This window comes from Gigantopelta aegis, chromosome 14, assembly GCF_016097555.1.
Source record: "Gigantopelta aegis isolate Gae_Host chromosome 14, Gae_host_genome, whole genome shotgun sequence".
NCBI lineage: Eukaryota > Metazoa > Mollusca > Gastropoda > Neomphalida > Peltospiridae > Gigantopelta > Gigantopelta aegis.
In genome coordinates this window covers 57,506,820-57,527,602 of record NC_054712.1, presented here as the reverse complement: position 1 = coordinate 57,527,602, position 20,783 = coordinate 57,506,820, and the positions used below count along the sequence as shown (strand labels likewise).

The 20,783-nt window shown below is 37.0% G+C and overlaps 1 protein-coding gene across 2 annotated transcripts; it reads left to right on the top strand.

Annotated features, from left to right (window-relative positions):
* The first annotated feature begins 12,961 nt into the window (after positions 1-12,961).
* LOC121388981 (spidroin-1-like) lies at positions 12,962-19,456 on the top strand. 2 transcript variants are annotated; one of them, XM_041520545.1, is made up of 3 exons: positions 12,962-13,071; positions 14,019-14,069; positions 18,207-19,456. In XM_041520545.1, exons 1-3 carry the CDS (start codon positions 12,981-12,983, stop codon positions 19,334-19,336), a joined length of 1,272 nt encoding a protein of 423 aa, XP_041376479.1. In that variant the 5' UTR covers positions 12,962-12,980; the 3' UTR covers positions 19,337-19,456. The 2 variants fall into 2 exon arrangements, with proteins under 2 accessions (XP_041376479.1, XP_041376480.1); XM_041520546.1 differs by lacking the exon at positions 14,019-14,069.
* Positions 19,457-20,783: the final 1,327 nt, after the last annotated feature.

Below are 20,783 nucleotides of genomic sequence, written 5' to 3'. Positions count from 1 at the left end.
AATAAGAGTATGAAATAGGGAAGTGATTCCAGTGGTATTAAGTCCGCAAACAAATAATATCTTTGCACAATGATATATTTTCAATAAAATTGAAATAGGTATTTTTTTCTGTTTTCGTACATTTGAAGCTACACGAAGTAATACCTGTTATACGACTAAAATTATGATTTATTTAAGAATATATACTGAACATTACAAGCTGTTGTTTGATCTGGAAATATACACAATATTAATTCAAACCAAACCATTTGGGCTCTTTTTGGATAAAACCCGTTGCGGGTAAGAGTAAAATATAGTGCGATTGTGTATTTTCATCGAATAAAATAATTTGCAGTTAATTTAAAACTCTCCTACCGGTCCAACCGGAGGGGACTATAGGTTTTATCTCCGTCCTTCTGTCTGTCCGTCTGTCCCACATATGTTTTCCGGATGTTTTTTGCAGAAGGCTTTGGGATATTGAGGTGAAATTTTGTGTATAGCTTTAACGTGTATTGTTACAGATTTTGTTTAACTTTCATGGCGATTTACCCATTTTTAACAGAGATATGACCCTTGAACTTAGGAGATCTGAAAAAAGCATTCCGCACTTTTGTTTTGCAATACCTGAAAATATTGAGGTGAAATTTTGTATATAGCTTTATCATGTACTGTTACTGATCAAGTTTAACTTTCGTGGTGATTTACTCACATTTCACAGATGTTTGGCCCTTGCGTTTAGGAGATACGAAATATTTTGGTTCAGGTAAGGGATGTGTAATGCTTTAGCAGTACTCTCAAAACGCTTGTTTTATTAGGTTCGTGAGTTTGCATATGCCTTTGAAGCGAATATAAGTGTTTATAATTTTGTGCACATATTTTATATGTTTTACTTTCATCATTAGTTATTGGAGAAGATGTTGTGTCGGTGTTTTTCACTGGTCTGGACGTCATTACAGCACTTCAGCTGATATTAACTCAACTTCGTTATTAATCCAACATTGATCCGTCTGTAGCTTCGGTCTCCATTGTATCCTAAAACATGTACTATATAAATACTGTGCAGTTACGTTTTATGACAACGGATGTGAAACTATTACATTATACAGTACTATTTAAATACTAGTGTTATTTTTGTTTGTTGTTGTTTTTGTTTTTTTTTGTTGTTGGTTTGTTTTTGTTTGTTTGTTGTTGTTGTCGGGTTCTTGTTGGGGGTGGGTTTTTTGTGTGGTTTTTTGGGGGGGTATTTTTTTTTGCTTGTCTTAAAGTTTTATAACTCATCTATATTTTAAAATACCTGTTAATGTCTTTGCATTTTACAAGTTTTTAAACGGCGTGTGTGACAAATAAAAATACAAATTATTAGTTAACAGGTTTGGTCTACTTACAACAATAATATATAGTTATTATATAACACTGCCTAATAACTATAGTCACTGCATGTAAAATCTTTCTATTGGGCACTTGATGATTTATCACAAAAATACTGGCAGGAAATTCATTACTGAAGATTCAAAATTACCATAACTGTTGAAAATGACAAATAAAAATGTATATGTAATTACTATACATTATTTGACTCTTAACCGCAAAATGATTTACTCTATAAAAAGTTTAACCGCAAAACTTTTTATTCAAAATGCTTTCACCTTCACATGGGAAAACGTTGAGTTTTGTCTTTTCGTATAATCTACTACACTGTAATTAATCTTTGAAAATATGTTTGCATTAACTGTACCCGTAGTTATTTATCAGTGGCAATTGTAGATCACTAATTGGGAATGAAAATACAGCCACTAGTAGGTATAAATATGTTATTATATGGATGTAATAGCTTCTCACGTTTCAAATACCAAATACCGTATCTTGATGTTACAGATGCACAAGAGGAAATATACTGTGATTAGCTTTGCAAACTTATTTTAACACAAATATGACAGATTTTCTTGAAATCAACACTTTACTCTTTCCTCCGTCAGTAGTGTTTAAGCTCTGAAGACCGCGGCGTATTTTATTCAACTGCAATGACTTTATCCCTGTGACCAGCGTGGGTGTGGGTCCAGGATTGTTTTTACAAGGGGAGGTCTCTGGTTAAATGGAAGTCACGTTGTATAATAGCGGTGAATGCACTTGGAAACACATGAGAAAGAAATCGTCTTGAGCAGGATAATCGAGAGTCCCTCGACAGTCCCCCACTCCACCCCGCCCCCGGGTTTCGACCTGGGTCAGTAGAGGAATCCGAACTCTGCGCATGTGAACAATGGATCGGATGTGTAAACAAATGTGCTATAATGGCTAGGGGCGGGACGTAGCCAAGTGGTAAAGCACTCGCTTGATGCGCGATCGATTTGGGATCGATCCCCGTCGGTGGGTCCATTGAGCTATTGTCTTGTTCCAGCCAGAGCACCACGACTGGTACATCAAAGGCTGTGGTATGTGCTATTCTGCCTGTGGGATGTTGCATATAAAAGATCCCTTGCTACTAATGGAAAAATGTAGCGGGTTTCCTCTCTGAGGCTATGTCAAAATTACCAAATGTTTGACATCCAATAGCCGATGATTAATAAATCAATGTCCTCTAGTGGTGTCGTTTAAAAAATATAAACTGTCTTCTATCATGGCCTCTAACTACCCCGAGCACTCTACCGTTCGATAGCAAGACGGATATTTGGATGGTTCTGGTAGCTCTCTCATAACCGATCATAACCGTTCAAATATCCGTCTAGCTCTCGAACGGCAGGATATTCTGGCTAGGTGTCTCACATTTCATGAGACGTCTAGAAATGTGTTTTGTGTCGGAGGCAGGGGGAGGAGCATTGAATCAGAACTACAAAACATTTACCACAATCAAAATTCATATCTTCACAAAACCGAGTCAAAGGGAAGTTTTGACAAGGCCTAACTGCTACCATGATGCATTGTCCTGTGATCTGCCTGGGTAGACTGCCACTGTTAAGACTGGTTTAACAAATTTAAGCCTGTGTTCTGTGTTATATGCTGTCAAACCTGTCTTTGTTTATTTTGTTTGACGACACCACTAGATCACATTCATTCATTCATTCATTATCGGATATTGGATGTAAAATATTAAGAAATTCTTAACACAGTCTCAGAGGGAAAGCCCGCTACATGTTTCGATTGGTAGTAACGGATCATTTATATGCACCATCCCGCAAACAGCCTCAGTGTTCCTGATTTACCTAATACCAACTCTATACAACATAGCCCTAACCCATCTGGTCCGAATGCTCAATTATCATTCATTAGTATCAATGTATGTGGACTGAGAAGTAAACTAATGATACCGGAATTTGAAGATTATGACTCAAAGCATGATATCCTCTGTTTTATTGAAACAAAAACCAACAAAACAGATTGCATGTCCATATTTACACCAGGCTATGCATTTTATTTAAACAACAGAAAAGTACAAATATGTCCATCTGGTGGCATAGATATTGGTATAAGACAAGAATTAATAACTTATACAAAATTTAATGACACAAATATTTCCGAATATATATCTTGGTAAAAAATTCCTGCAATTCTCACAGGTCTTGAATAAACACTATCAGTTGGTGTGGTATATATCCCCCTATTGGATCCCCATACTATAAAGAAGACACGTGATATTATTGATCATGAAATTACCCAAGCTAAAAGGGGAGGTAATCCTATTTTACTTCTTGGAGATTTTAATGCAAGAACAAAACGCTTCCCTGGCTACGCTGTAATAGATATGGATTCAGAACAGTTAAATAACATGGAAACTGATATGATAAACTTTTTTAATAAAATTTACAAATTAGAGTCAAATGGTGTGCAAACTGATAGATCAAGTCAAGATACTGGAAAAGTCAATGGTGTTAAATTATTAAACATATGTAAAGCACACAACCTTTATATACTAAATAAATGACAGAGTAGGCAGTGATAAGTATGTAGGAACGGTAACTTGTAAAGATAGTAATGTGATTGACAACGTCATGGGCACCCATAATCTATTTCCATAAAATCGGCGGTAAGTTTTTCTTCTGTTTCTCAGGTTTAAGAATTTTATATAAAAAAAGATCCTATTAAATGGCCTAACAAAGAATTATCTTAACAAAGATATATTTGATTTTCCTCTAAATGTACTTCATTCAGACATCTATGTAACCACCATACACCACTTATTAATGATATTTTGTGAACATAATTGAATTATGGCAATAGTCCATAATTCAAAAACTAAAATTGCCAAGAGGGATGACACGGATTTCACTCTATTATCGTTCAATTAAAATGATGCGATAGCTAGATTTGGGTTTTACAAATTAATGTAATTTTCATTTATTATCCATTTTTAGAGAAATAAGGGCCTTAAATCTGTGACAGTATGCCTTTAAAATAATACTTTAAATAAAATCTATATATACTATAGATACTATATAAATAACGATAAAATCTTAAACAGAAAAATCGAAGAAGGTGAAATAAGAAATGCAATTGAACAACTGAAAAATGGCAAAGCAAATGGAATAGATAACATTGTAATTGAGTATATAGAGTATAATAAATCTTTTATCGATCTGATGATCCCGATCTACGTTAAACTACTTAACCCTCATCTTCATAAATCAAGACTAATATTCGTTCCTCGTATTCAGCCTTGATACATGTAGTCAAGATTACTGATATCCACTATTGGAAGAAAATTTGTAACACCGATTATGTCCCTTACACGATGACATCGCTGACCAATCACAGCATCGGTAACATGTGACAATCTTGAAAGCAATATCAAACATTAACCGCCGGACGCTCACGCTGCCATCTTTGTTTACAATAACAAGGGAATCTATAAGGATCGTTGCGATTCGTTGCAATCAGATCTCATCGCATCCAATGAAATTTCAGAATTTTGTGGCACGATTTCTTGACGAGATGTATCAAGGCTGAATACGAGGAACGAATATTAGCCTTGATTTATGAAGATGCTTAACCCTATGCTAGACCATAGTATTTTTTCTAATGAATGGTTAATAGGAATTATTAAACCGATTTTAAAAATAAAGGAAACCGACTAATACCTGAAAGCTACAGACCAATAACGTCGCTGTTCTAAATTATTTACCACAATTTTAAACATGAGACTAAATACATTTATTAACGAACATAGCATATTGAGCGAATCCCAAACAGCATTCCGAAAAGGCTACTCTACTACCGACCATCTAGTATTTAGTATTTACTGTTTAATAGAATTTTTTTTTAAATAGGAAAAGAAACTATACTGTGCTTTTATCGATTTTCAAAAGGCCTTTGGTATGATCCACAGACCCTGCTTGTGGGAAACATTATTAGACAATAATATAAATGGGAACATTTTCAAAATTATTCACCAAATGTATCAAGGTATTAAATCTTGCATTTGCACAAACACATATATACTCAGAACTATTCTCATGCAACATCGGCGTGCGACAAGGTGAAAATGTGTCACCTGTCCTATTTTCGTTATACTAAAATGACCTGGAAACGTATCTTCTTAGCCAAAACTGTATTGGAGTCTCTCCTGTTATCGATGATCTCGATATATTTCTGGAAGCTGGTATTTGCTTGCTTTCCCTGCTATATGCGGACGACACAGCCCTCCTAGCAACGAACCCACGTGATTTACAAGATACCCTTAACATGGTTCACAATTATTGTAATAAATGGAAGCTTAAAATCAATATCAACAAGACAAAAATATAATTTTTTAATGGCACAACCAATGATTACAAGAAAACATTTACCATCGGAAATAAGGTTCTCGAAAACGTTAAAGAATATAAATATTTAGGTTTAACTTTTAGTAAGTAAAACAAGTTCAACACAACAAGAATTTTTTTATATCCAAACAAGCTACAAAAGCAATGTAGTTCGTTTTATCTAAATCTAAAGATGCCAATCTATCAATAGAATGTAAGTTGTTTTTTTAAATGACACTATGGTATTACCTATTCTTCTGTATGGATGTGAATTATGGGGTTATCAAAACACTGCCAGTATTGAAAACATACACATAAATTTTCTGAGACGTCTGTTTCCTGTTAAAAAAGGTACATCCATATTTATGCTATACGGAGAACTATGACGTAACCCAATTAAATTAATTATTCAACAAAGAATAATAAATTTCTGGGCCACAATTGCATCAGGAAAACAGACAAAACTATCCTTTCTATTGCATGCATTTATTTTACATAACTCGTCCGTAAATGGACACAACTACACATGGATTCAACATAATAAATTATTATTTAACAACCTAGGTATGACTGATATATTGCTGTCTAAAAAAACAAAAACATCTTGAATATATCAAATTGCAAGTACATTGCATCATCGTCTAGAGGGAAAAAGGAAGGACTTCCCTTTGGCACTGTCACTAACCCTGACCCTAACTGATGAGTATTTATGTTCTTTATACGTGACAGTGCCAGAGGAAAGTCCTACCCAATATTGATAAATTCAGAACATCAAATCATTATCTCACAATTGAAATAGGACGATGGAATAATACACCAATAGAAAATAGGTTATGCACACTTTGTGATTCTAACGATATTGGTGATAAATATCATTATCTATTCACTTGTGCCTTCTTTACTACGTCTCGAAAAGCACTCCTAAAACAATATTATTATGTAAACCCCAGTACCCTAAAATTTAAAAAATTAATGACTAGTAATAAAATAACTGTCCTAAGAAAAGTCAACAAATTGATTAAAGACATTAATGATAAATTTAAAAGACTATAGCAATTTGTATCAATAAATACCACATCACTCGAGTTAAAAAAAAATGAATAATTGAATGTTTAACGACACCCCAGCACGAAAAATACATCGGCTATTGGGTATCAAACTATGGTAATGCAAACAAATAAAGTGATGATCAACATCAATATACAAATTCAAGATTTAAATGAAAACACAGTGTAAAGAACTGTGCAAAAATACAAATATCACAGACAGATACTGAATTTTACTTAAAACTTTAATTGTATCCCGAAGAAAACAAGGGGATTTGTGCTGTATTGGCCATTCTCAAAGAGAATGTTACACCCCTGCACCACGGTGAGGTTACAGCACGCGCAGGGGACACTCGAGTTAAAGATGATTTATTATTATTGCACAGATGTCCCTATTTTAATAAATCGAAATATACTAGTGCATGTATATCAATTATATAATGAACTTCAGTTATTCTACTATACCTAATATTATTGACTTAATGTATGTAATATTTATGTGTTTTTGTTCTGTCCATATATTGTATTTCTGTATACATGTATTTATATAATTTAACTATTCATATACTATATTATTTACTATTTAATCTTCTCCTGTAAACCCTGTCCTGTCTTGTCACATATTATATTATGGTTTTATGACCACCAAAGATCTTGAAGGACGATTGGGGCCAGAAGTGAAATTTGAAAGTTGACTTTTTTTTATAAGTAAATCGCAAATTCAAACAATAAAAATGACTAAAAGCAAAACAATAACAACTGTATGATCAACAGAATGAACAAGATTGACAGAAATAATGTTCCACAGTGATTAATCGACCTTCCTGGAAATTGTCAAAATCGAAAATGACACCCCACGCACGTGATGCACGTGCAAACTATGGAATGTGTTTCGTTGTGTTGATAAACGTTCTTTACTAGGATGTATGTGGTCAAAACGTATGTTCGATCTAATAATTGATATTAATATTAATATTTCAGGTTCCCATACTCTTGTTTTTTTGAAGAGTATATTATGCATTTGTTCATGTTACCCCATATGTCGTTGCCCAACGGCCTGGGTGTATTAAAGTTCTGTTCTGTTTCTGTTCTTGTGTCGTGTTTAAAAAACATTCGTGACGAATCCTCTCTTCTCTCTCTCTCTCTCTCTCTCTCTCTCTCTCTCTCTCTCTCTCTCTCTGTCTCTCTGTCTCTCGCTATCCCCCCCCCTCTCTCTCTCTCTCTCTCTCTCTCTCTCTCTCTCTCTCTCTCTCTCTCTCTCTCTCTCTCTCTCTCTCTCTCTCTCTCTCTCTCTCTCTCTCTCTCTCTCTCTCTCTCTCTCTTTCTCTTCATCTTTTATATTGGTGCAGTTGTACAATATAAAATGTGGTTTTTTTAAATTATGTAACTTTGGAAAATTTCTCTACAAGGCAGATAAATTAAGAACAACTTCGGCGGCCATGATTGTTTCTTGGTCTGATGTCGGGCAAGTCCAATTTCCAAATAGGGGTGCGATGCTTGTTACTCTCTTGATTACCATATTGAAATTATACTGTTATAGTTTAGTTATTTGTTATCAAAATAAACAATCTAATCTAATTTTGATAGTTTTGTTTGTAAGGGAAAATCTATCTGCTTGTAGGAATATTCAAACAAGTCAGTAAACTGTATAGCTACACTCGATTCTTTTTCGACAGTTCCGAGGATTTCCGATTGCCCAATATCAGTGTAGCCAATATACGTCATAATGACGTCATTTTGTAGACTTTAATTTCGATAGTCGTGTTAATGCTTTAAATAAATAATTAAACAAATCCACAAAATACCTAAACTATGTCAATGTTCAGACGCATAGTGATATATTGATGTAGTTTGCTGATATAGTGGCCGCAATTATTAAGTTATTGTGACATTTCATCTTTCCACTATAGTAAGGTACATGTCGACTGTTAACACGGCTCCGGTGTTAGGTCTCACTACACAGATGTGATCTGCCATTGGAACCCATGTTAAATTGCCCAACTTCAAATGAAGATTGCCAATAGAACGGGTTCTCGTTGGCACTAACAATATACACCATTGCGACGGATTGACTTGGCTAACTGATTCCATGCGTCCAGATCACTTAGGACGTGGTGATGATGAAATAATGGAATAAACATGCGTCTGGAATGCGTCTTTGAAAATAAACTGGGACGGTTTTATTATCACTTGTGGTGATGAACAGGCGTCCAGGTCTGCTTTCCGTACGTTCAGGGACACATGGACGCATCTTAACGTGACCCCTGTTATATATATATATTATTTTATTATTATAATTATTGTTTTTATTTGTTTAATGTATTTTCCGATTATATGTATGTTTATGTATTGTTTGTTTGTGTTTTGTTTCTTCTGTACATGTACATGTATTTGTAATAGTTATACAGATGAGCTGTATAGCTCAATGTTAATAAAGAATTCAATTATCATATAACTCTCTTAATTAGTTTTAAGTTGATATTTACCAAACAACACATTCAATACAGCGTGATCGCGGATTAATACACTTCAATGAAAGACGTTCGATCAGCTGATTAGGCGTCTCGCTACTCTCATAAGAAGTAGATTACGCCACGATATAGTTCTCCAATAACTACGAATTAATATATATCCGTTTATAGTTTGTAATTGGTTATTATTCATAACAATAAAATATTTAAATAAATAATTAAAACACAGAAATAATTAATAAAAACAACAACAACAAGTCAACAGGACAGTGCTTTGACCTGTATACTACGCGTCAATATGTGAACTGAAAACTATCCACTGTCACTGCTCAAGTCGAGGATTCTTCCGCTAGCTACGGCCCTGACATTAAAGAATTTATCAAAACGTTTCATTTCATACAGTGTCTTTTTAGCGGTGTTTGCATTTTGGTTAATGGAGATAACTTCATCGATCATGATATCTTTCACTGGAATACATCTACTTGTGTCGTCACGGTTAGATCTAATGCTTGACGTCGTCTGCAAGCGGTCCGATGTTAACGGCGTTTGACTGTTCGCTGCTAAGGATAACCGAGATTTATTAAAAACATGTTCGTAATCAGTTCAGTCAATAAGTATCTTGTATTCAGAATTGCCCATCCCAGTTTGAATCGTTCCATGACCCTTTTTGTCAATGATGACAGTTTCTTCGATTACATAAGGAAATTACGAAGTAGTTCCGGTCTGATGACGTACAGACCTTACACATTCTATAATATATATATATATATATATGACATAGTTTACTAAATTTAATTCTTAAGACTAAGGAAACAAGGAAGTGAATTTTTGTTTGTTGACTGGTGACTATTAATTAGGCGGAAAAGCATACGTAATGTCATTAATTTTGTTTAAAAACTGTATAAATATGAACATTTTCTGTACGTGTTGGGCATTTCGTCACACGTAAGACTTAGGTAAGAACCCGCTTCTTGTTCTATATTTATATGAATATTTAAGGTAATCTTATTCTTCTTATTATTAAAGGGCAATATTGTAAAATATTAATACCGACTTTTATTATAGAATCTTAGACAAGCCATTCCCTGTCCAGAAATATATAATTTTATAAGTTTTTCTGTTGATATTTAATAGCAAACTTCATTAATAGAAGTCGTTTGGTGGTGAAAGACACTATCAAATACAGCGTATGCTATGCAATGAAAACCAGGCCTATCAAGTATAGCTCGTCGCGTGTTGTGTTCAGAATCCGCAGTGATCCCTGGTAAAAGTTTAGTATACAAATTTGATCACATATATAGGAGTACACTTTTAAAAAGGCACACAAGTGAATCCATTCTCTCTTTTTTCGTCGGTGTTTTTTTTTTATAGTATAGTAAAAAATAATAATTGATATTTCTACAAAAAGGAATTTCAAAAAGGGCCATGTAACATATGTTTGCACCCCCCCCCCCCCCCCCCCCCCCCCCGCTCTCCGCTTGTTACCATCCTGTAATGGTGGATGTATTCATGCCACTGTGGGCCTCATGTTCATAAAACAAATCTCATTTTATATTTAATGTTATACAGATATATATTTACTTGGCCTTCAAGCCTTTTCCTATCCAGAACTATATAATTTTATTAGTTTTTTCTGTCGATATTTAATAGCAATCTGTACTTCTGTAAGTAAAAGTTTGTTTTGTTTAACGATATCACTAGTCGACATCAACCACCTGTACTCCGCGGTCATTTATTAATGCAAATGCACTCGTAATAAGCGGTCACCTGTTATCGACTAAAAGAGATTTTTTAACGATTGTAATTACGTATCAAATATATTTTTCTGCATAAAATATTAGTGACTGTATATTAAACATTTCTGATCGTTCTAATATTTGTACTAGGTTAAATTTTATTTTATTTCCTGACAAAAATCCAGTTCTGGCTTCTTACAAATATTAAGATTACCATAAACACATTGAATATACAGACACTGATATTCTAACCAAGAAAATATATTTAATATGTAAGTTTAATCGTAGAAATATTTTATTAGTCGGAAAAAGCTTACAATGCAGCAAACTCAGGAATGTCCCTTTAAATTAATATATTCCAGTTACACATTATGTCTGAAGGAGGCGACGTGTCGAAAGACAAGACAAGACAATAATTTATTCTCATAAACTGCACCGAGTGCAGTATGGAGAAAATATAAACAAAATAATTTACAAAGTTTTTTCTGTAGTGGTAATGAACATAATATTTAAGTAATATTAACCCGGAAGACTGACCCTCTCAATGGCTATTTGCAAATATTTATATAGTTTACACAAAAATGATTTTTTAGTTGTAGAAAATAACTGGTAAAATGTAATTGCACTTGCTCTGTTGGTATAGTAACTAGGTATATACTTATTTAGCTCAGTAGATAAAGACGTACATTTAAAAATATAGTGAAACTCATCACCAACATCAGTGTTGCACAAGTGACATATTCTGTTTTCTCTCTCAATATTAAACCATCTACCGGTTTCAATAGGAAGTCTGACATTACCAGTTCTAAACTGAGAGTTTCAACAAATAATTTTCTAATTTAAAATCAGGCTTGAACATTCTGTAGTTAATACCGATTAAGCCGATTTATAGTCATCCATTAATTAGCAGTACAGACGGTAAAAGAAAGAAAGAACAACATACCTTTTAAAGACGGTGTATATGTGGCACCCTGCAATCAGCGGCCACCTGTCTTCAGCGGCAACTTTTGTGTTCTCCCATGTGTGACCGCCTAAGACAGGTTTGACTGTAGAGTCCTGAAGAGCCAACAGGCTACCTTCTTCCATTAGTAGCAAGGAATCTTTTATATCCACCATCACACAGACAGGAAAGCACATACCACAGCCTTTGAAAGAAAGAAAGAAATGCTTTATTTAACGACGCACTCAACACGTTTTATTTACGGTTATATGGCGTCAGACATATGGTTAAGGACCATACAGATTTCGAGGGGAAACCCGCTGTCGCCACTTTATGAGCTACTCTTTCCGATTAGCAGCAAGGGATCATTTATTTGCGCTTCCCACAGGCCTTTGTTGAACCAGTTATGGATCAGTGGTCGGTGCAAGTGGTTTACACCTACCCACTGAGCCTTGCGGAGCACTCACTCAGGGTTTGGACTGGGATCCGAACCCAGTACCTACCAGCCTGTAGACCGATGGCCTAACCACGACGCCACCGAGGCCGGTTCCACAGCCTTTGATATACCGGTCTTGGTGCACTGGCTAGAACGAGAAATAGTCCAATGGGCCCAACGACAGGGATCGGCGCTTTACCACTGGGCTACTTCCCCACTTTAGGCCTACTAAAAACATTAAACTAACATAATGCAGTATTGGGCTAAATGTTCTAGGATGGATTTTTTAAATATAACAAAATGTATAAATCTATTTGACTCATATCTAGCAATGATTATTTGTAGCTAAATATATTACATTTTGTATTTAGGTACCAAAATAGTACACATCCCTCATTAAACACAAGTTAAATAATTATATTCATTGATTAAATACTGCGTTTTGTGGGTGTGTTGATGACGGGGGGGGGGGGGGGGGGGTCGAAATACGAGGAGGCATATATGTATCCCCAGCACTCCCCCCACCCCCCACGGATCCGCGCCTCTGATTATATTTCTGTTGTGTACTTAAATATGGAATTATGAACATTATTATTTTTTTTCTTCTGACATTCCAGGTTTCGAGACTCACTACCATAAAATGTCTGGGATGTTCATTCTCTGTTTGTGCGCATGTGCGGTTATGACGTCAGCGACCATGTATTCAAGTTACAATTATTATCCGCCACCTGGTAAGTATGACCAACTTGATGTAAATCTAAATCTAAATGGGAATCATTGTGTATATAAAAGATCTACTGCTGCATTAGGAAACATTTAGGTTTCCTCTGCAGACTACGTGTCAGAATTACCAAATGTTTGATATCCAATAGCCGATGATTACTTAATCAATGTGCTCTAGTGGTGTCGTTAAACAAAACAAACTTTAGATTATTAATCATAATTATATTCACCAGGCGCGGATTCATGAGGGGTCCCAAGAGATCTGGGCCCTCCTCCATTTTTGGTCAAACAATATATATTATAGAATACACAAAAATGCTAACTAATCCACAGCGCCGTAGCAAAAAACATTTACTGGTTAATAACCGTTATTGATATTGACGTTTTAAGTATGTAACCTCCCTGAAATAGCAGCAAAATGGTATTTCAGAGCCTATAGATTTCAAAATTTCCTGGGGAGGGGCGATGACCCACCCCTAATGTCTTCCATGCTCGTTCTTTCCAAAAATCCATCTGCACCCACCTTCACCTCTACCCACCCACCCACCCCCCCCCCCCCCCCCCCCCCCCCAAAAAAAATAAATAAATAAATAAATAAATAATAATAATAATAATAATAATAATAATAATCCTAGCTACAGCCCTGATCCCTTTCACCGGTCAAGGACCTTTAAATTCAAAAACATGTTTATGTTAAAAAACAACAACAGGTTTTGGGTCCGGTCTTTTTTTTTTAAATCCTGGATCCTCGACTATTCTCGACTGAAATTAGATATCGCTAGTGTACCGCACTAAACTATACACCAAAATACACCAAAATGCCAATATAATAAGTGGAATATCATAACCGTATGCTTAAAAATCGATCAGTTAGTCTAAACAAGTTATAACCGATGATCGATGATCTGAAGTTCGTATTATCATATACTAGTAACCATTTTCTTGTTCATTGTAGAATACTCAATATGGTCAGAAATCAAGGGAATCCCTATGACTGGCTATCAACGTAAGTACCAATCCGCTTGTGGAAACAATTGACCTCTCCGTATGACGAGTTAATCACGCCGTCGTCGAAATATCATTGGTCGAGAGTGGCTGTCAATCACGCCGTACGGAGGGGTCAATTAGATCGGGCAAAGACGGTAATCTGGGATGGATTTATTTCCTTGTCGGGGTGCCAGAGGGACTTTTAACATTAACTTGCCCACTTAATTTAGCATACTTTTATACGACCGGACAGTTTTAAATAAAGAATGAATAAGAAAGAATGAAAAACATTTATGTATATATTTTTGTGAACTTCGTGGTGCTCATTGTGGGATTATTCGCAAATATTGGGGGTTTTTGGGGGGTTTTTTTGTTGTTGTTTTTTTCACCAGCATTAGTCGTAGAAGACTTGCTGCATAATATTAATACATTTTGATAGGGACTAGGATATTAAATTAACCCTTGTGTCTAAGTACTACTTTGTATCTTTGAGTTGTGTGAAGAAGTGTGAGTTGGAGCTGGTAGGTCCAACAGATGGGTGGTAGTGAGCCAGGCACCCTTTTGGCTTAAGGATAGGTGTAGCGCCAACTCTCACCCTCTCTACACATACTCAATAGATATAATATTAACGAATATGTAAAACCAAATTAAACTTTTTTTTAAAAAGGAAAAGGGAAAGAGGAAAGTAGGTTGCACCTGTGCCGTTCCTCGCCCTTGAAATATACCTTCGAGTTGATTTTCAAATATATTTTAGTAATAGAATATATTTGGTAACTAATTTAATAGTTGGTTTGTCTTAGAGGAGAAGCTGGGATTTGCTTCAGACAACTTAATTAAAATGAAAGTGGACCTTCCCGGTTTCTCGCCTTGACATATACCTCCTATGGTCAAGGTGTTACCTTGGTATACCCATATATTATTATTATTAACTTGATAATGGCAATAATTAACCGTATACTGGATTACTTCCAGTTTACATCTTTTTTTATAACTTGTAGGAATTTGATTTTTGGAACTTAGACTCACTGGTGTGAGAATTGCGAACCCACATTAGAGCTACCCCTTGGTTCTATTCTAGGACTCTGCTTTTACTTCTGGTTCAAAATTATTTAATTTTAGGAGTCCTAATTAAAATATTTATTATTAGAGAACAGTCAAAATTGCGTCTAATTTTCCTCAATTTGTTTGGCTCGCCGCACATAAATTATTTATTTGGCATTTAAGTTAAATTTCCAGATTATGATTTTTTTTTTTTTTTTTTTTGTTAAACCTAAAATTGTTTTTATTGCAATTTGCAGAAGCCTTTTCCCCCTTCCCCTTCTTGTTTTGGGTACAATGCCTGGCCTAAGTCGGACATTGTGTCCACAACAAGCGTGCTTGAACATTCATTTGATATAAGCACGTTAATTTCCGACATTTGACGTGACAGTTTTTTGTGGGCATACATACATACATACAAAGACGATAGAGATATTCGGACCACCACAGCATCGTAAAGGTCTAAAATTAACGAGCTACTCTCGATTCACTAATATCAAAACCTATATTAGCTCGGCCATTTATCTTTCGACCGACCGTTCAAAATTGCGCCAAATTCCCTCGATCAAAATTGCGCACCCTTTTCTCTTTGGCATTTAACTGCTCCATTCAAATTCCATAGCACCACCACCACCACCTGCCAGCGCAGGCGGTCCCTCCTCTCCCCCCCCCCCCCCCCCCCCCCCCCCGCCCCACCTTTCCTGTCATGGACAGGCGTGCGCTACAACAGCTTGTTCTGAATGTGCACGTAAAACCCTAGGACATGACATGATATTCGGACAAAATGAGCTGGCATCAAACCATTTCACAATGCATTTCCATCATTCTAGCCACAATATTATGCTGGGGTCAGACTGTCAACTGTCATGACGATGTTGGCCAACTCCACGGTTGCGTTCTAATTTCTTCAACTCCCGACGGGTGCGCTCAGATTAACAGCTAATGGTTATACGACGAGAATCGAGTTGTGTGAGAACTCAGATTAACAAATAATGGTTATACGGCGAGAATCGAGTTGTGAGAGTACTCAGATTAACAACTAATGGTTATACGGCGAGAATCGAGTTGTGAGAGTACTCAGATTAACAACTAATGCGTTATACGGCGAAAATCAAGTTGTGTGAGAACTCAGATTAATAACTAATGGTTATATTACCAGAATCGAGCTGTGAAAGTACTCAGTTTAACAACTAATGGTTAAATACGACGAGAATCGAGTTGTGAGAGTACTCAGATTAACAGCTAATGGTTATACGACGAGAATCGAGTTCTGAGAGTACTCAGATTAACAACTAATGGTTATACGACGAGAATCGAGTTGTGAGACTACTCAGATTAACAACTAATGCGTTATACAGCGAGAATCGAGTTGTGAGAGTACTCAGATTAACAACTAATGGTTATAAGGCGAGAATCGAGTTGTGAGAGTACTCATATTAACAACTAATGATTATATGACGAAAATCGAGTTGTGTGAGTACTCAGATTAACAACTAATGGTTATATGACGAGAATCGAGTTGTGAGAGTACTCAGATTAAAAACTAAAGTCTATATGACAAGAATCGAGTTGTGAGAGTACTCAGATTAACAACTAATGGTTATACGGCGAGAATCGAGTTGTGAGAGTACTCAGATTAACAACTAATGCGTTATACGACGAGAATGGAGTTGTGAGAGTACTCAGATTAAAAACTAAAGGCTATATGACAAGAATCGAGTTGTGTGAGTACTCAGATTAACAACTAATGGTTATACGGCGAGAATCGAGTTGTGAGAGTACTCAGATTAACAACTAATGCGTTATATGGCGAAAATCGAGTTGTGCCAGTACTCAGATTAAAAACTAATGGTTATATGACAAGAATCGAGTTGTGAGAGTACTCAGATTAACAACTAATGGTTATATGACGAGAATCGAGTTGTGAGAGTACTCAGATTAACAACTAATGCGTTATACGGCGAGAATGGAGTTGTGAGAGTACTCAGATCAACAACTAATGGGTTATACGGAGAGTCGCGTTGTAAGAGCGCTCAGATTAACAACTGATGGGTTATACGACGAGAATCGAGTTGTAACAGCGCTCAGATTAGCATCTAATGCGTTATATGACAAGAATCGGGTTATAAGAGAGCTCAGATTAACAACTAATGGTTATATGATGAGAATCGGGTCGTAACAGTACTCAGATTAACAACTGGACAGTCGTAGAAGTCGTGATGTTATCGATGTAAAAATGCTTAGTGATTCGTTTGCAGCCCTATTTAGCTCGTTGGCAGTAAAGCTAATTAATAATGATTAAATTACATTTTAGTTTAATTTGATCAAAAAATCAGCCTTTGGGAGCCCGTAATCCTATGAAAGTTGTGAGACTTCAATTAATTAGGCCCCAGAATTGGTTATGTTCGTTATTTGAGGAAATGAGAATGTACTGTTTCTTTTTATTCTTAATGCATCTTGGGAATATACGGATATGGGAGGGGATGAGATACATGTTACGAAAGGAGTGTTGCAAAGCTATATAATTTGAGTAAATCAATTAAATTGTTGTAGGTGTTATAAGTTATTCTATTTTTAAAAGTTCACTTTGGATAGAGCTAGTTCTCACTGTGAGCTCTCGAAATGAAATTAAACTATAATCTATAGCAACATAATGTTGTTAATTACTTTGTTTCGTTCTTACTGCGATTTAAAGGGCCAGACTTTAGTTTTTAAACACTAAGTAATATTTTTCACCTAGACCCTAGTTTCAACCGGTAAAAATGAACACTAAGTTTGGTTCATTTACAAACCTGTAACACATTTGGATACAACAGAGTGAAACAAGGGTCTGTGACGTTGAAATACACTCCAAATATACTAAAACGCGACTCTATCACCATTAATTGTCAAACGCACGTGCGTTTTAAAAAATATGAAAAATGAATTTTTTGGTATTAGAAACACCAGGATGACCGGACACACTTCGGTTGTGCGGAAATGGATAATCTAAGCAATAAAATATAAGTAATATTTGATTTTAGTGATCATAAACGGCTCTAATATTGGAAAATGGGCTTTAATGGTTTTTAAACTAGGGTCTGTCCCTTTAACCAACAGCAATTTTCAACTTTTTTAGGTTACAGAAGATCTATCATAATGCCTCCGCCAAGCTACCACTATGGAACATATGGAAGTGGAGGCTTTGGTGGGATGGTGAAAGGCAGTGCAGGCATTGGTGGGATGACAGCAGGCAGTGGAGGCTTTGGTGGGATGGTGAAAGGCAGCGCAGGCATTGGTGGGATGGTGAAAGGCATCGCACCTATTGGTGGGATAATGCCAGCCAGTGGAGGCTTTGGTGGAATGGTGAAAGGCAGTGCAGGCATTGGTGGGATGACGACAGGCAGTGGCGGCTTCGGTGGGATGGTGAAAGGCAGTGGCGGCTTCGGTGGGATGGTGAAAGGCATTGCACCTTATGGGGGGATAATGGCAGGCAGTGGAGGCTTTGGTGGAATGGTGAAAGGCAGTGCAGGCATTGGTGGGATGGTGAAAGGCATTGCACCTATTGGTGGGATAATGGCAGGCAGTGGAGGTTTTGGTGGAATGGTGAAAGGCAGTGCAGGCATTGGTGGGATGACAGCAGGCAGTGGAGGCTTTGGTGGGATGGTGAAAGGCAGTGCAGGTATTGGTGGGATGGTGAAAGGCATTGCACCTTATGGGGGGATAATGGCAGGCAGTGGAGGCTTTGGTGGAATGGTGAAAGGCAGTGCAGGCATTGGTGGGATGACGACAGGCAGTGGAGGCTTTGGTGGGATGGTGAAAGGCAGTGCAGGCATTGGTGGGATGGTGAAAGGCATTGCACCTATTGGTGGGATAATGGCAGGCAGTGGAGGTTTTGGTGGAATGGTGAAAGGCAGTGCAGGCATTGGTGGGATGACAGCAGGCAGTGGAGGCTTTGGTGGGATGGTGAAAGGCAGTGCAGGCATTGGTGGGATGGTGAAAGGCATGGCACCTATTGGTGGGATAATGGCAGGCAGTGGAGGCTTTGGTGGAATGGTGAAAGGTAGTGCAGGCATTGGTGGGATGACAGCAGGCAGTGGAGGCTTTCGTGGGATGGTGAAAGGCAGTGCAGGCATTGGTGGGATGGTGAAAGGCATTGCACCTTATGGTGGAATAATGGCAGGCAGTGGAGGCTTTGGTGGGATGGTGAAAGGCAGTGCAGCCATTGGTGGGGTGTCAAACTGTGGCGGACCTAAAATATGCCCATAAAAGAGGATACACCCCCATGTGAAAGTTAAAACTCGGGTTTTGAACAATATTAATAAATTCGAAGAATGCACAATTTCATAGCAAACTTCTTTTTTAATGTAATAAACTAATTTTCTGTTATGTTTACTGATTTTTTTTTTCTGTTAATGTATCTAATAAAACTTTCTTTTTGAAAACCTTTTCCCTGTTTTTAAATCATAAACTTCCAGTCTTAACCCATTACCTGCTGTTCTGTGTACTTGCTTACGTTGGGGTCGTGGGTGTGGGTCCAGGATTATTTTTACAAGGGGAGGTATCTGTTTAAATGGAAGTCACGTTGTATAATAGCGGTGAATGCATATGAGAAAAAAAATCGTCGTGAGCAGGATAATCGATAGTCCCTCGACAGCCACACACCCCACCCTGCCCCCGGGTTCCGACCTGGGTCAGTAGAGGAATCCGAACTCTGCGCATGTGAACAATGAATCGGATGTGTAAAGAAATATACTAGCATGGCTAGGGGGCGGGACGTAGCCAAGTGGTAAAGTGCTTGCTTGATGCGCGATCGGTTTGGGATCGATCCCCGTCAGTGGGCCCATTGAGCTATTTTCTTATTCTAGCCAGTGCACCACGACTGGTACATCAAAGGCTGTGGTATGTGCTATTCTATCTGTGGGATGGTGCATATAAAAGATCCCTTGATACTAATTGGAAAATGTTGCGGGTTTCCTCTCTGAGAACCATAGTTTGACACCCAATAGCCGATGTATTTTTCGTGCTGGGGTGTCGTTAAACATTCATTCATTCATTCATTCATTATTCCTTTCTGAGACTATGTAAAAATTACCAAATGTTTGACATCCAAAAGCCGAGGATTAATAAATCAATGTCCTCTAGTGGTGTCGTTTAAAAAATATAAACGTCTTCTATCATGGCCTCTAACTACCCCGAGCACTCTCCCGTTCGATAGCAAGACGGATATTTGGACGGTTATGGTAGCTCTCTCATAACCGATCATAACCGTTCAAATGTCCGTCTAGCTCTGGCTAGGCGTCTAACATTTTATGGGACGTCAAGAAATGTGCTTTGTCTTGGATAGAAGGGGGCGAGGGGGGGGGGGGGGGGCGGGGGGGGGGAGCTACGAATCAGAACTACAAACCACTTACCATAATCAAAATTCATATCTTCACAAAACCGAGTCAAAGGAAAGTTTTGACAAAGTCCTAACTGCTACCATGATGCATTGTCCTATGATTTGCCTGGGCGGACTGCCGCTTCACACAGCAATACATCCTTCCTAATATGGCAGCGTGAGGACTGCCACTGTTAAGACTGGTTTAACACATTTAAGCCTGTTTTCTGTGTTATATGCTGTCAAACTTGTGTTTGTTTATTTTTTTTAACGATACTACTAGAGCACATTCATTAATTAATGATCGCATAATGGATGTAAAATATTTGGAAATTC

What these genes read in the sequence shown, in the direction of transcription:
- LOC121388981 (XM_041520545.1), top strand. Translation starts at nt 12,981, where the DNA reads ATGTCTGGGATGTTCATTCTCTGTTTGTGCGCATGTGCGGTTATGACG. An exon ending in CAATTATTATCCGCCACCTG is followed by an intron (nt 13,072 to 14,018) that starts GTAAGTATGACC and finishes TGTTCATTGTAG; the next exon opens with AATACTCAATATGGTCAGAA. An exon ending in CCCTATGACTGGCTATCAAC is followed by an intron (nt 14,070 to 18,206) that starts GTAAGTACCAAT and finishes CAACTTTTTTAG; the next exon opens with GTTACAGAAGATCTATCATA.